This window comes from Sebastes umbrosus, chromosome 19 (genome assembly GCF_015220745.1).
Source record: "Sebastes umbrosus isolate fSebUmb1 chromosome 19, fSebUmb1.pri, whole genome shotgun sequence".
In the NCBI taxonomy this organism is placed as follows: Eukaryota; Metazoa; Chordata; class Actinopteri; order Perciformes; family Sebastidae; genus Sebastes; species Sebastes umbrosus.
Genome location: NC_051287.1, coordinates 20,765,181 through 20,778,464, shown reverse-complemented (window position 1 = coordinate 20,778,464; position 13,284 = coordinate 20,765,181). Strand labels below are relative to the sequence as shown.

Sequence of the window (13,284 nt, the reverse complement as noted above, 5' to 3'; positions counted from 1 at the left end):
GATAAAAATGACTTCTTGTGTTTATTTATAAGCCAGGTTGCCTTTTGCCAATTAAAGTTGTTCAATATGCTTTAGGCTCTATTTTATTGTGTCAGCGCATCTTGGTGTAATTTGCACAATAAAAGATGCATGGTTCTATTACATTAGAGCTGTAACAATTACTCGATTAAACAAATCTTTAATTATCATAAAAAGTATAGAAAGTCAGTAAGACTAAGAATCTGAGAATTAGCTGTCAATTTGCAGTACTTTCAGTATTCAATACTATGGACACAAGGTCAATCCTCATCCAGCCATAAAATCTGGTTCGTACAGTATCTCCTCCACCTTTGCATTATTTTTTTTAGCCTCACTCCTGCACTGAGGGTTCAACCTCAGTAATTAAAAAAGCTTGATATTTTAGACTTCAAACCACACACTGTACAGTATTAAATCTCACACACTTTAAAATCTCAACACCTGAGAAGAGAAGTAATAAAAGGTAAATAATACGGGCTATTGCGATATTGTTTCTAAAGAGTGAAGGACAGGTTTGATCACAAGGTGTCCTCGATCCACCACAAATAAATATTCACAGGCCCAAACAACTAAACTTACAACTAATCCTTTATTCATGTGAGCAAACGGATTGCTGTCGACAGGGCAGGACTCTGAAGGCCAAAACGAGCTGTGAGGGTATTGGTTTCAGAAGTAAAGCATTCAGTGAACAAATCGCACAATAATTAAAGTACAGTATCACAAAACCAGCTGTTTTAGTGATTTGTGCATGCAAATGGGATTTTAACAGATTGAATGTCTGTTAGCAGGATAGATCATTAACATGCTAAAATATATATTTTTTTTTAAATGACTACAATATTTAACATGTACAGTAGATATCAAATCTTACCTTTGAATCCATGTCTTCGTTCTCTGTGCAAATCAGAAAAGCTCTGCTGAGGTTCTGTGTTGTTCTGTGTGTGTGTGGCCCAGCAGCTGATGTGATCAGAGGATGTGGGGACAGAGGGATGTATTGTATATTCTACCTGTATTTATGATCGTCCCATAATGCAGCAGACTCAGCATGTCCTCACAATGTTTTACTTTTCTACAGCGTTTATCTTCAGGTTGGCCTTATTCACTTGCAGGGCTGCAGAGGACTGAAAGCGTCAGACAGTCACAGACGAGATGTCCTCCTGCGGTGGTATATACTCTCTATATATTTTTTGATGGTATATAGTATGCTTACCAGCACATCACACTGCCGGTAATGAGTTTTGAACAGGCTTATGTCCATGCAACATGCTGCATCTGCAAGTAAATTTCCATTTGCTCAAGTAATGTACTTCCGTACTCTACCTGAGTATTTCCTATTTATGTTACTCTATACTTCTATAATATTGTACTTTTTACTCCACTACTTTTATCTGACAGCAATAGTTACTTTTCAGAAACAAAAAAATACATGGTAAGTATAAATTAAAGGTATAATATATAACTTTAAGAGTAAACCAGTTGGCTTGTGGAACCTTACGAAAGGCAGTGCCTTGGAGCTCCTTGTCATGTTGTCTATGAGTTGAAAAGAGAGATTTCCCTTTCTTAACATCTCAGATTATTTCATTTAGAGTAATGCTAGAGTCCCCCAAAAACAAGATTATGCAATTATAAAAAAAAATAATTAAAAAAATGAGAAAAGTCCAAACAATGAATATGAATGTGCTGATAATACGTCTGTACTTTTACTTAGGTAGGATGTCAAATTCATGACCTTTACTTGTAATGGACTACTGAAGTCAAAGCCTCATAAAGTGTCTGTGTGAGTGTGGTGTTCTTGTAGACATGCTACAGGAAGTGATGCTTTTTAGATAGAGTACCATGTCTTGAATAAATCCCTTCCTCTCATGAGGCTTCTGGGAAGAGATACAATAGGCTTTAGAAAGTGTAAATACCACTATGGTTGTTGTGTGTGTGTGTGAAAATGAACCTACATACAGCTATGAACCCAAGAAGTGAACAACAGAAGGATGAGAGCACAACCTGCTGTTGGCTGCTGGCTATAACAGTTGATCAGCTAGTGAACCACAGTGCTGTAGTCGTAAGCTGTACCTCATGTCACCCTCCCATTGGTGAATCACACCTCACTGTTGTACGTATTGTAAGTCCCACTGGATGAGAACATAAGAATATAACCTAAGAGCCTTTATTAAAGGGACAAGAAAAGATGAATACAGTTTGATTTACCTCTACTGGTTAGATTTTTGTTAGTAATTTAATTACTGGCAATAATAAAATTAAAGCTGCAAGCAGCGATGAACGGGCCCTTGCACATCTGCGCACATCAGGGGCACTGGCGGGACACCGGTAGACACAGCTGTGCATTTCCATGTCCATTGGTAGCAGTGATTCCTGCGTGGAGTGTGTGTCACTGGAAATGATGTATTGCAAATTTTGTACCACTTCCTGTGTCCATTATGTGGCGCTGGAGATCACACATTAATATATACAACATGTTGCTGTATAAAATGTGTAGACCACACCATGTAAATTTCATGTAACTCAGATGATCTTCGTCACTTAAGGCTGACTTCCTGTCGTCAGTAGGTGGCACTCTTGACTATAATATGGGTACATAGATGTCTTCAGGCCAGCACTCTTATCCAGCAAGTCAAATTTGGGACAGATTGGTCAAGTTACAACACCTTCCTGTGTCATGGCGAACATGCAAATTGCTTTCCTCACCACGGCAACTCCATTCCACGTAAACACAAAAGCTTCTCAAATTGGTATTGTGACAGTCTTGAGATTCTGCTGACCAAATTTGAGATTGATCTGTGGAATCGTCTAGGAGTTTCAAAATGTTCCTTACCTGTAAAGTACCTAAAGTGGCGTATTGTCACATGACCTATGACATCATCGTTCGAGGTATCGACTATTCCTTCACAATTTAGCGTCACTTTAGTCAGAGGGCTATACCAACCAAATTTGAAAATAATACAATAAACCCTCCAGGAGGAATTTTTGTGAGTTTTTGTGCATTCTAAAGTCATTAAACGTGTTCGTAAAATGACCGTTAATGCACAAAATCCAATGTCTTCATGACGGGTGAAAAAAAATTCGAATTTTTTATATATGTTCTTTAAAATGAGAGTAATGCTCCCACCAAATTTTGCAAACATCAAAGGTACCCTGTCATACGTTTGGGGGTGTTATGGAGTGTTCTGAAGTTTTTTCTTCAATTTTTGTGAGTTTTCGAGCATCCCAAACCCCTCAAAAATGCGATTGCGCAGCAAAAAAAATGATCTCTACAAAGATAATAGGTTGTTGGTACTTTTGTGCTCAGGCCCTAAAAAGAATATTCCAAAACTGCTGTTTTGTATTTACATTTTTACTTTGACATCTAAACCCCCAATTAAACACCAAGTGATGAAGCTGAAATATGCAAAGTGTTATCATCCCTACTCATTGTTTTAATGAAATTAGCCCTCTAAAGAGAATGTTTAAATGATCACAACTGACCCATTTTGCCAAAGTCAGAAACTAACCTACGAAACTCAAGTCCATTCACTCGTGACAAAAGCATTATTTTGTTTCTTGGTGTAACCACCTCCCTTTTCTCTTGTCTCTATTGTTCCCTGATTAGGTGTCAGACTGCACCAGCAGGTTCGACCAAAACACCAGTGTGTTGTTTGGTGACAGTCACAGCTCTCTCACACTTCACACTGAAATGGACAACTGGAGCAGAGAAGCTAAGGTTGTTTACAAGCGGTGGAGAAATCCTGAAGACAGGTAAAACAACCATATGATTCTACTTTAATATTTCCTCATACAGTATGTACTTATAGGGAGTGCACTCTGAGGCAAAACCTGCCCTGCTGTGCACATGAGTGTTGCCACAAGACTATGTATACCCAGGTTTAGGCAAACATATTTTATGATAAAAAGTAATATATTGCACTTGAAACTCAACCTTTTGTGCTTAAAAATTCCTGAATTTCTCCTTTTGGTGTGCTTTCATTTAGTGTTGAGGAAAATGCAGCGGGTCACAGCGATGAGGACGACACAGAAAATGAGATCTACACTGTAGCCTCAGCAGGAGACAACTCGGAGGGAATAAAGTCTGCATTCAGATCTGGATTTGATCAAACTGAGGGTTTGTAGAACACTGTTAGTTGTACACATTTTGATCTTGTCTGCCATTTTTGGAAATGTGAAAAGTACATATCATCAAGGTGGCTTTTCAAAATAAAAGTGTATAAGTTTTGCAAACTGAAAATCAGTCTACCCTGGCTAATATGCTTGTTTTGTTGGGAAAAGGTCAATTTCAAGGACAATTTGCATATAAACTGAGGAAAAGATATTGGCCTACATTGTAGCAGTGTAGATCGGCTGACCTACCATCAGTGTTGGAGGAAGTATTTCGATAATTTACTGAAGTAAAAGTAGCAATACCACAAAAGTTCTGCATTCAAAATTGTACTAAAAGTACAAATGTATTGGTAACAACTTGAAGTTTCAGAAGTAAACATATTCATTATGCAGCAGAATGGCCCCTGTCGGAGTTTCATCATCATGTTATTGGATCATTATTGATGACTCATTGACATGTGACTTTAATTTACTACTTATGTTGTAGTTGGTCTGTGTAGAGAGCATTTTAATTGCTTCATATACTTTTTGGTAGTTTAATCTATAACAATGAGTCATATTTGATAAATTAATGTCATGTTTTGTTTGTTATATTTTATTTTGAAAAGTATCAAATAACTATCGGTATGCTCAGTTGATATCTTTGGATCCAAAACTCAGATGAGATTAGATAACAGTTTATTCAAACTAGTTGGACTGGAGGCTTTAGTGAGTCGCGCCAGAGCAGAGCATGCGGAGAGAGCAGGGCCGATGGCTGGGAAGCAGATTGACGAGGCACTGTGCGAGGCAGACAGGCACGGGTCCCAGGCAGGAAATGAGCCTGATGCACAGGTAGAAACAAGATTCAGGCGTGTTCATTTTGGCCGAGGTGTTAGTAGCACATTGGCAAACTGAATAATCAGGAGAAAATTGTAGGTTAGATTATGTCGTCAGCCTGGAAGATAGCTCAGGGCTTTTGCCCTTTTCTACCCATAAGCCATCAATTGAGAGAGGAGGGGGGCGATGAAGGACTAGCCCACTTGGCTCAGGCTCACGACCTAATGTGACCTCCAACGAAGGATATACTGCAGGAGCTTGAAGGGTGGATGGGTCTCAGGTGTGCTGGTGGATTGGCAGCAGGAGAGTAATGGAGTGCCACGCCCAGACAACCACAGACGGAGCGAACAGACATGAAGTTATGAATGGAACTCCGGTTCGGTGAATTCCTGGCTGACAGCCAGCGGTAATAATCAAGTGGATATGTCTCCTCACGCTCTGCGCAGGTTGTGACCAATGTGAACGAAGTCACATGTGTTACGAGCAGGCTACCTGCGCGTCACAGCTATAAATACCACGTGGTAGCCTACACCCAGCCTCTCAGAATCTACCCGCCCTAAAAAAGGTTCAGAGGGACCGGCGTGACTGGCAGTCATCCAGGAATTTAGAGAACCATCGTTGCATTTGTAAACTGTTCTGTTTCATTCCTTCCTGACTGTCAGTGGCAGTAAACAAAGGGGGCAGGTTTACCTGCTACCTCATAAGCCCGTTTGATTGTCTCAACAGCCCAGTGGGAGAGCCTGTGTTTAGAGAGTGCACATACCCTGTCTTGCCTCCTGCGCACTAACTGACCTTCCATCAATGTGGCCATGGTTTACAGATATAGCTGCCACATGAACCTTCAAGGTTGAAACAGCCCGGCCAGCTTCAAAAAGATACTGCAAGTACCGCAGTGTGTCCTGCAAAGGGAACGAGACAGGGTCTGACCCTCCTGTCCCTGCACCATAAAGAAAAACAGAACAGTTTTTATACACCATTCTTGTGGAAGGAGCCTTTGCACTCTGCAAGGTCTCACAAACTGAGGGTTCAAGGTCAGTTAGGAGTGACCATACCCAGAGTTGAAAGAGACTCGGGGACGGATGCCAAACCTTCCCGTCCAGCTGGAACAGGAGGTCCATCCTTATTGGAAGCGGCCAAGGGTCCCCGTCCAACAGGCTGAGGAGTGTGTAGAACCATATCCTCAATGGCCACCTGAGGGCCACAAGGAGGACCCTGTGATTTGACAACCTCACTCTGTGAAGCGTGAGCGTTATCAGGGGGATCGGAGGGAATGCATAGAGAAACCACTCGGCCCGGCGTTGGCAAGAGCATCCATCCCAAGTGGACAGGCCGAACGGCAGGATGGCAAACTGATATACTTGACCTTGAAAGGCAAAGCAAACGATCTTTCTGTGTCCTGAATGAATAGGAATATGAAAGTAGGCGTCCCTGAGGTCTTAAATCTTCAATCTTCCCCCCGCTGACTACCGGTCCTCAGCGTGTGCCCTGAGGTTTCAAAAACATCCTTTAATTTGTACCCAATTTACAAGCAACAAAACGTTTGTGTGCTGTTGGCAACACATTCACATGATTAAGTCTAATCAGCTTCTGTTGCTCTGAAAGTTATCAGCTCCTAGCTAAAGTATTATTTTTAACATCATTATTCAACACAGTTTTGAGATGTGTCATATTTTAACATATTAGTTATGCATCATGTTGTGCTTGTTGTGATTCTTGAGTGATTCTGCATGCATTTCTTTACATGGGGACAGTGAACTTGCAGTGACTGTCTTGTCCCTTTTACAGAAACCTTTACAATAGACGATGCACTTGATGCCATCGGCTTTGGAAAGTTCCAATGGAAAATGTCTGTCCTCACCGGACTGTCATGGGTAAGAGTCCTAAAACATGCAGAAATGTCCTCACTCTGACTTCCAGATACTGTATGTCTCTCATGTAGCACTCTGCCTCTCTGAGAGCAGATAGGAGACGCCATGGAGATGATGATCCTTAGTATCTTGGGCCCTCAGCTGCACTGTGAGTGGAGGCTGCCCAGCTACCAGGTGGCTCTCATGACATCGGTAAAATCCCTTTAGGTATTGTCAGAAAAATGTTTTTTTTTATTTATATTTCTGTTTGGCATGTAACAGAAGTCAATGAGTTCTTGGGTTTTGGCTGTGTTGAGCATTAGGTCCTTGTTTTCACACTAAGTGACAGCTTGGGCCACCTCAGTGCGATACTGGGTTTCGCCATTATTGGAGATGAGGCCTACAATGGTTTTAGAAGACAAGATTTTGGTGGTCAAAGGTCACTGTGACCTCACATAGATAGATAGATAGATAGATGTTGTCAGTCTGTACAGAGCCTCACATAAATACATAGGTGCATTATACACCACAACATAACTACACGAAAGACATCAGATACATCCACATTCATATACACATACCTAGTGATACTATGGTAGAGGGAAGACTGAATGGGTTGAGGGGTTGCCTGGGGTCATGTGCTATGGTGTGAGCTCTGCGTGTAATGGCTTTGCTGTTGAGGTCGGAGCGGTTGGGGAAGCCAGTCATTTTGGAGGCTTATTGTGTGATGCGTGTGAGTTTGCTCCTATTAGAGGCAGGTAATTCTAGTTTTTTTTTGCCTCAGGTGGTGTTTGTCGGAATGGGGATCGGTTCACCTATAATAGGGAACGTGTCTGACCAGTACGGCAGAAAAGTAGTAAGTCTGATATCTGGGTTTTTTCATGATTTTTTTTTTTTTGTACATGCTTTGATGTTTAACTTGTGTGTTTTCTGTATATGTCTCTGTGGTGAACAGGGTCTGACGATTTGTATGTGCTGGACTCTGTTCTACGGCCTGTTGAGTGCCTTCGCTCCAGTGTACGGCTGGCTCTTGGTCCTGAGGGGCCTCGTAGGCTTTGGCATCGGAGGAACTCCTCAGTCGTAAGTTCGACTGCTTCAATAAAGTCCAGGAAAAACTTCCATACTTGCTCTGCTCGTGAGGAGATGAAGCTTGCACTGAACAGACACAACAACACATTTTACAACAAACCTTTGGTCTCTTTTTAGGGTTACACTGTACTCAGAATTCCTCCCAGTGAAGTCAAGAGGCATCTCCATTATGCTGATTGCGGTACTGTGATGGTTTTGTTATTACTGCATGACTTTTACTGTATTCCAGTGTTGAATCGTTGATCTGATTAAGTATACTGCTCATTAATTCTCTCCTGATTGATGTGTATCAGGCATTCTGGGCTCTTGGTTCTGTGTTTGAGGTCCTCTTGGCGTTGTTTGTAATGCCCACGCTCGGCTGGAGGTGGCTGCTCGGCTTCTCCGCTATACCAATGGCAATCTTTATTTGCTTCACCTTCGTAAGTATGGCGGTTATAAAATAAAACCAGCTGAGAGTCAAGCTGTCAACTGAACTTTCTGTGTTACACAGTGGCTGCCTGAAAGCGCTCGTTTTAATGTGCTGACGGGGAAACCAGAGAAGGCTATGGCAACTTTAAGACGCATCGCCAAAGAGAATGGCAAGGAAATGCCTCGAGGGAAGCTTACCGCCTATAAACAGGTGAGGCTAAAGATATAAATAGCTTCTGGCATTTTTTTTTTTTAGATAAAGGAGATGAGTGTAAAATACAATGCTTAATTACTGACATCAATAAATACACCTGCAATGCTTTACTGAATCGGGGCTACATGCCGCTAATCTGGACTCACTCTATGGAATAAATGCTTTTTCACTCATACGGGCGGACAGGAAGGAAAACTCAGGGAAAAACTGTGGAGGGATTTGTGTTTGCATAAATGTGCGGTGGTGTCGCCAATACACAATTAAAGATATAATATGTAACAGTGACTTTGAACTTCTGTGCATCGGTTTGAGACAATTTTATCTCCCTCGAGAATTTGGCTGCATTTTACTATTTGTTGTTTATGTTTCCCCAAGCTGCAAAGTACACGTTGCCACCGCTTCGATAGCAGAATGTGTGCACAATCTGCAACAGTAATTCCTTGAAGCCCCTGCCGTTGTTCTGTGAGATCTGAACAACTGCAGCCTGGAGACAAGTTTGCCAGGATTCTGACCGAAGGAAGGAAAATACACTGGACAGATGTTACATACCAATGCCTATCAATCCAGGAGCAAACCACCAATATCCAACTCTGACCACAATGGGGGTGCATCTTATTCCAACCAAGGTGAAAAGCAAAAAAAAACTGAGACCAAGGTGGTATGACAGTGGACTCAGAGAAACAACGATGAGCTAGGAGCCTGCTTGGACTACACTGACTGGGAGGTGCTGAGAGAGGGCACTTTGGATGCAAAATGCACAGTGACAACAGATTACATTAACTTCTGTGTACAGTCTATCATACCCACAAAAACAGTAAAAGTGTACCCCAATAACAAAACCTACATAACAAAAGACATTAAGCACACAATGGACCTACAGTAAGGAAATTAGCTTTTAAAAACAAAGAACACTTTGGAGCTGCAAAAAAGAGGGTGCATGTAGACAGTACGCTGTCATGGACCTACCATGTTGACTTCATCTGCTATAAGGCACAACAGAGGATCTCCTTTTGAAGGAGACTCATTTGGTCATTTGGAGCCAGTAAGGAAATCCTCAATCTATTCTTCTGCACCACCATACAAAGCGTCCGGCAGTACGGAGGCTCAGTCTGGTTCTCAGTCCAACTGAATCCAGGATACTACGGCTCCTTGGGATCTGCTCCAAGCTGGTGGGTCAGACTGGCCAACAAAATCAATGTGGATCCTTCTCATGTCCTACATAAGGAGTACCAACTTCTGGCCTCTGGGAGGCGCTTTAGGGTGCCAGGCTGCAGGAAGAATCAGTACAAGCACTGTTTTCTTTCTTCCTTACTCTATAACACTACTCAACCAACTAAAGAGGAGTGCAGGGAGGTGATCACCACCCACCCCACACACACACACACACACATACACTCACCATACTTGGACCGTACGCCGCCACATGTGTGTGTATGATTGTGTGTTTTTCTCAGATGCTGCTATGTTGTTTCGTGTCTTCTGATGGTTGCTGGAGGTTGACCTTGCCGATGTTTTTTGTGCCATTTTATATTTATGATTTTATGTTATTCCGTTGATTGTTTGGAGCGTGTGATGCAAGACAAGTAAAGTTTTATCTTATCTTTTTTTAATTTCACAGAATGACCGTGGACGGATCCAAGATCTCTTCAGTCCTCAGTACCGGAGGACTACTCTTCTTCTGTGGTTTATATGGTTAGCTTGAGTAACACATTTTCTATTTTTCTCCTTTCTATCAAATTTCCTTAATCGGGTATTTTGATCAAAGCTAATTATCTAATCAAGGCTGAGATTGCCTTGTGTGGTCTGCTGTGTGCACTGCTTATGATGGCCAATCAAAGGGCATGTGTACATACACAATGCACCATAGCTATTTTTTGTGCACTAATGGGTTAATCGAGCCATGTGTTTAATGCTTTATTTTCAACTACTTGTACGCAACTTAGAACACTGTATTGTTATTTTACAAAAGGTTTGCATATACCTTCACCTATTACGGGATAGTCCTGTTGACAACTGAGCTGTTCCAAGCTGGACATTCATGTGCGAGTAAGTAACACCTCCATGTGGATCAGCTTTTAACATTTGTCATGTTGTGTCTTAAATTGGAACAAACACCAAAATAAAACTGTCCTTCTTCCTTATAGCGATACAAGGGGCCAAGATTGAACCAAGCTGTAGTCTGCAATGCAAATATTTGACATCAGTTGACTACAAAGACCTTTTATGGACGACCTTGGCTGAATTCCCAGGTAAAATGCTCCCTTTTAGTATTTTCTCAAAGCTGTGGTATATCTTTACATTTATATTTATATATATATATACATATATATATTTAATTATAATCATTCACACTGTGTCTTTACAATTCTTGACTGCCACATTTAAAACATATGTTTGCTGTTGTTTTCCTTGTTTGTTTCAGGTATTTTACTTGTCCTTGTGGCAATTGACCGTATTGGCAGGAAGAAGTGCCTGGCTCTGTGTTTCTTCATGTTTTTTTTGTTACTTCTGCCCGTATATGGTTGTATTGGGAGGTAAGATTGTGTCTGTGTGTTATTGGGCCTCATGCAGCAACATTCTCTTAAATTTCTCTTATATTTTTCTGTTAAGAGAAAAAAAGAGAAGTCAACTCGCAAATGCACGAAACATTCTTCACCATCCAGATCTGCTCTTACCCAGGTGTGCCCCTAGAACACTATATAAGGGCAGGTATTAGCATAGGTAACACCCCTAGAACACTATATAAGGGCAGGTATTAGCATAGGTAACACCCCTAGAACACTATATAAGGGCAGGTGTTGTGCCGTGTGCAAATACTCTGGCACATGCCCAATAATTGGAGAGATGCCACCAAAAAATTCTGTAAGAAGAAGAACTTCAGCAGATTGGTAGGTGGGTTTTATTGATCCCAAATAAAAAAAATCTGGAACACTAGTAGTGAAATTGAGCTACTGTTAAATAAACTTAAACAAAGTAAATATGTGAACGTTTGGTGCATCTGGAGTTAACTTCTCTTATTTTTTCTCTTAACAGAAAGTTAAGAGAAATTTGAGAGAATGTTGCTGCATGAGGCCCAATGTGTAATACTGGAACAACAGCAATATATGAAAACATCACGGCTGAGATCTCAACTGTCTGTCTTTCTGTCCATGCAGGATAGCTATTACAATCTGCATCTTTGTTGCCAGAGCCTTCATCGCTGGAGGATTCCAAGTTGCCTATGTTTACACACCAGAGGTAGATACACATACCATTTCACGACATTAACTTTTGTTTTTAGATCATTTGAACGGAACAAAATCTCTCTCCTCTCATTAGGTTTTCCCTACAGAAAACAGAGCCTTAGCAATGGGGACTGCAAGTGCGATAAGCAGGGTGGGTGCCCTGTTGACCTCCTTTGTGGCGCAGGTATGTAGAAGTGACCATCTCTGTTGGCACTTTCCAAAGAAACTAGTTCGAAATGAGTTCCAGCACCAGTCTGATATGAGACTCCTTCAGGCTGTGTGTTTTTTATCGGCCTGGCTCCTCACATCTTGTGTTTTGGTTCTAGGTGTTAATCAGGACATCAGTGTACGGGACCCTGTCGTTGTACTGTGTCATAAGTCTGCTGGGTGGCGTTGCATCCTTGATGCTGCCCTTTGAGACGTTGGGCAGGGGTCTGCAGGAGTCCAGTCTTGATCAGGAGGCCAGTCTTGATCAGGAGGCCGGAGGGCAGACGACCACCACAACCAGCCAGTCAAATGGCAAACAGGAATGTGAACCAGAGGGAGATGCCACAGTAGCCGGTTTAACTGTGGATTGAATCCTGTGAGCGACCATGGGTGAAGACCAACGGGACAATCTCATTACAGGCAGGGAGTGATAATTGAGGGTAGGCCTACTTCCCATGTCTAATGAGAGCGGGAGCACACTTGTGCTTGGACTGGTTTGTTTACTTTCTCTCTTCCATCTAGGCCACGAGAAGCAACAGAGGGACATTTATGGACAATGCTGATTCATTGTAGGGGCTCTGCTTAGAGCTACACATTTCAAGCCTTCCCCTCACATTTTGGATAAAAATGACTTATTGTATTTATTTTAGGGGCTCAACCAGAGGGTGAAAAGAGGTGCTGCGACAAAGCCGGTATTAGAAAAATAAAGTTGTTGTTTTTTTACATTAAAGCATGTACCCTTACCAAAAAGAAGTTTATTCAAGTGTGCTATTAGTATACTTCTTTTGAACATTAAATAAGAGCGTACTTTCGGTTTACTTTGTATGTATTTATCAGAGATATACTTTACAAAAGTATACATAAGTATACTTGGCTCATACTGACAAGTATACAGAAAAGTCTAAGTATACTTGGCGCAATTCTTTTTTTAATTTTTTTTTCCAAACATAGCATAACAAACATAACAAAACATAACAACGGTGCCATAATACAAAAAAAATTATATCTTACATTTAACATTTAATGTGTACATACATAAAAACACACACACATCGCCTCACACTCCCACACAAAGACAGGTCCAGCCTTCTTCCCACCCCTGGAGATAAAGTTACAGAAAAAATAACATAAAAATATTTTTTTAAATAATTTAATTAGTTAGTTAGAATTAAAAGTAATACGTACTACAGTAGTGTAGTTCATGTTGGTAAGATAGAAACCTTAAATAAATAAATAAAATAATTAATTAAATAAATGAAGAGAAAAAAAAAAGAAAAACCAAGCAGAAAATAATAATTCATAATTAAGTAAATACCCTAGAAAGGTTAAGAAGATCCTATATAAGTGATCCATG

At 41.0% G+C, this 13,284-nt stretch overlaps 1 protein-coding gene across 1 annotated transcript; it reads left to right on the top strand.

Annotated features, from left to right (window-relative positions):
- Positions 1-396: 396 nt before the first annotated feature.
- On the top strand, positions 397-12,705 carry LOC119478738 (synaptic vesicle 2-related protein-like). The gene is made up of 17 exons (XM_037753675.1): positions 397-1,183; positions 3,620-3,765; positions 3,999-4,129; positions 6,727-6,812; positions 6,903-7,001; positions 7,573-7,644; positions 7,744-7,868; positions 7,995-8,058; positions 8,171-8,296; positions 8,368-8,496; positions 10,118-10,191; positions 10,469-10,545; positions 10,644-10,748; positions 10,922-11,033; positions 11,655-11,736; positions 11,818-11,907; positions 12,050-12,705. The coding sequence occupies exons 1-17, from the start codon at positions 1,064-1,066 to the stop codon at positions 12,299-12,301; spliced, it is 1,890 nt and encodes a 629-aa protein (XP_037609603.1). The 5' UTR covers positions 397-1,063; the 3' UTR covers positions 12,302-12,705.
- Positions 12,706-13,284: the final 579 nt, after the last annotated feature.

Bases quoted from the DNA above. Each gene is read 5' to 3' on its own strand.
- LOC119478738 (XM_037753675.1), top strand. From the start codon at position 1,064: ATGTCCTCACAATGTTTTACTTTTCTACAGCGTTTATCTTCAGGTTGG. The intron at 6,813-6,902 runs GTAAGAGTCCTA...CTCTGAGAGCAG, and splicing joins TCCTCACCGGACTGTCATGG to ATAGGAGACGCCATGGAGAT. The intron at 11,908-12,049 runs GTATGTAGAAGT...TTTTGGTTCTAG, and splicing joins TGACCTCCTTTGTGGCGCAG to GTGTTAATCAGGACATCAGT.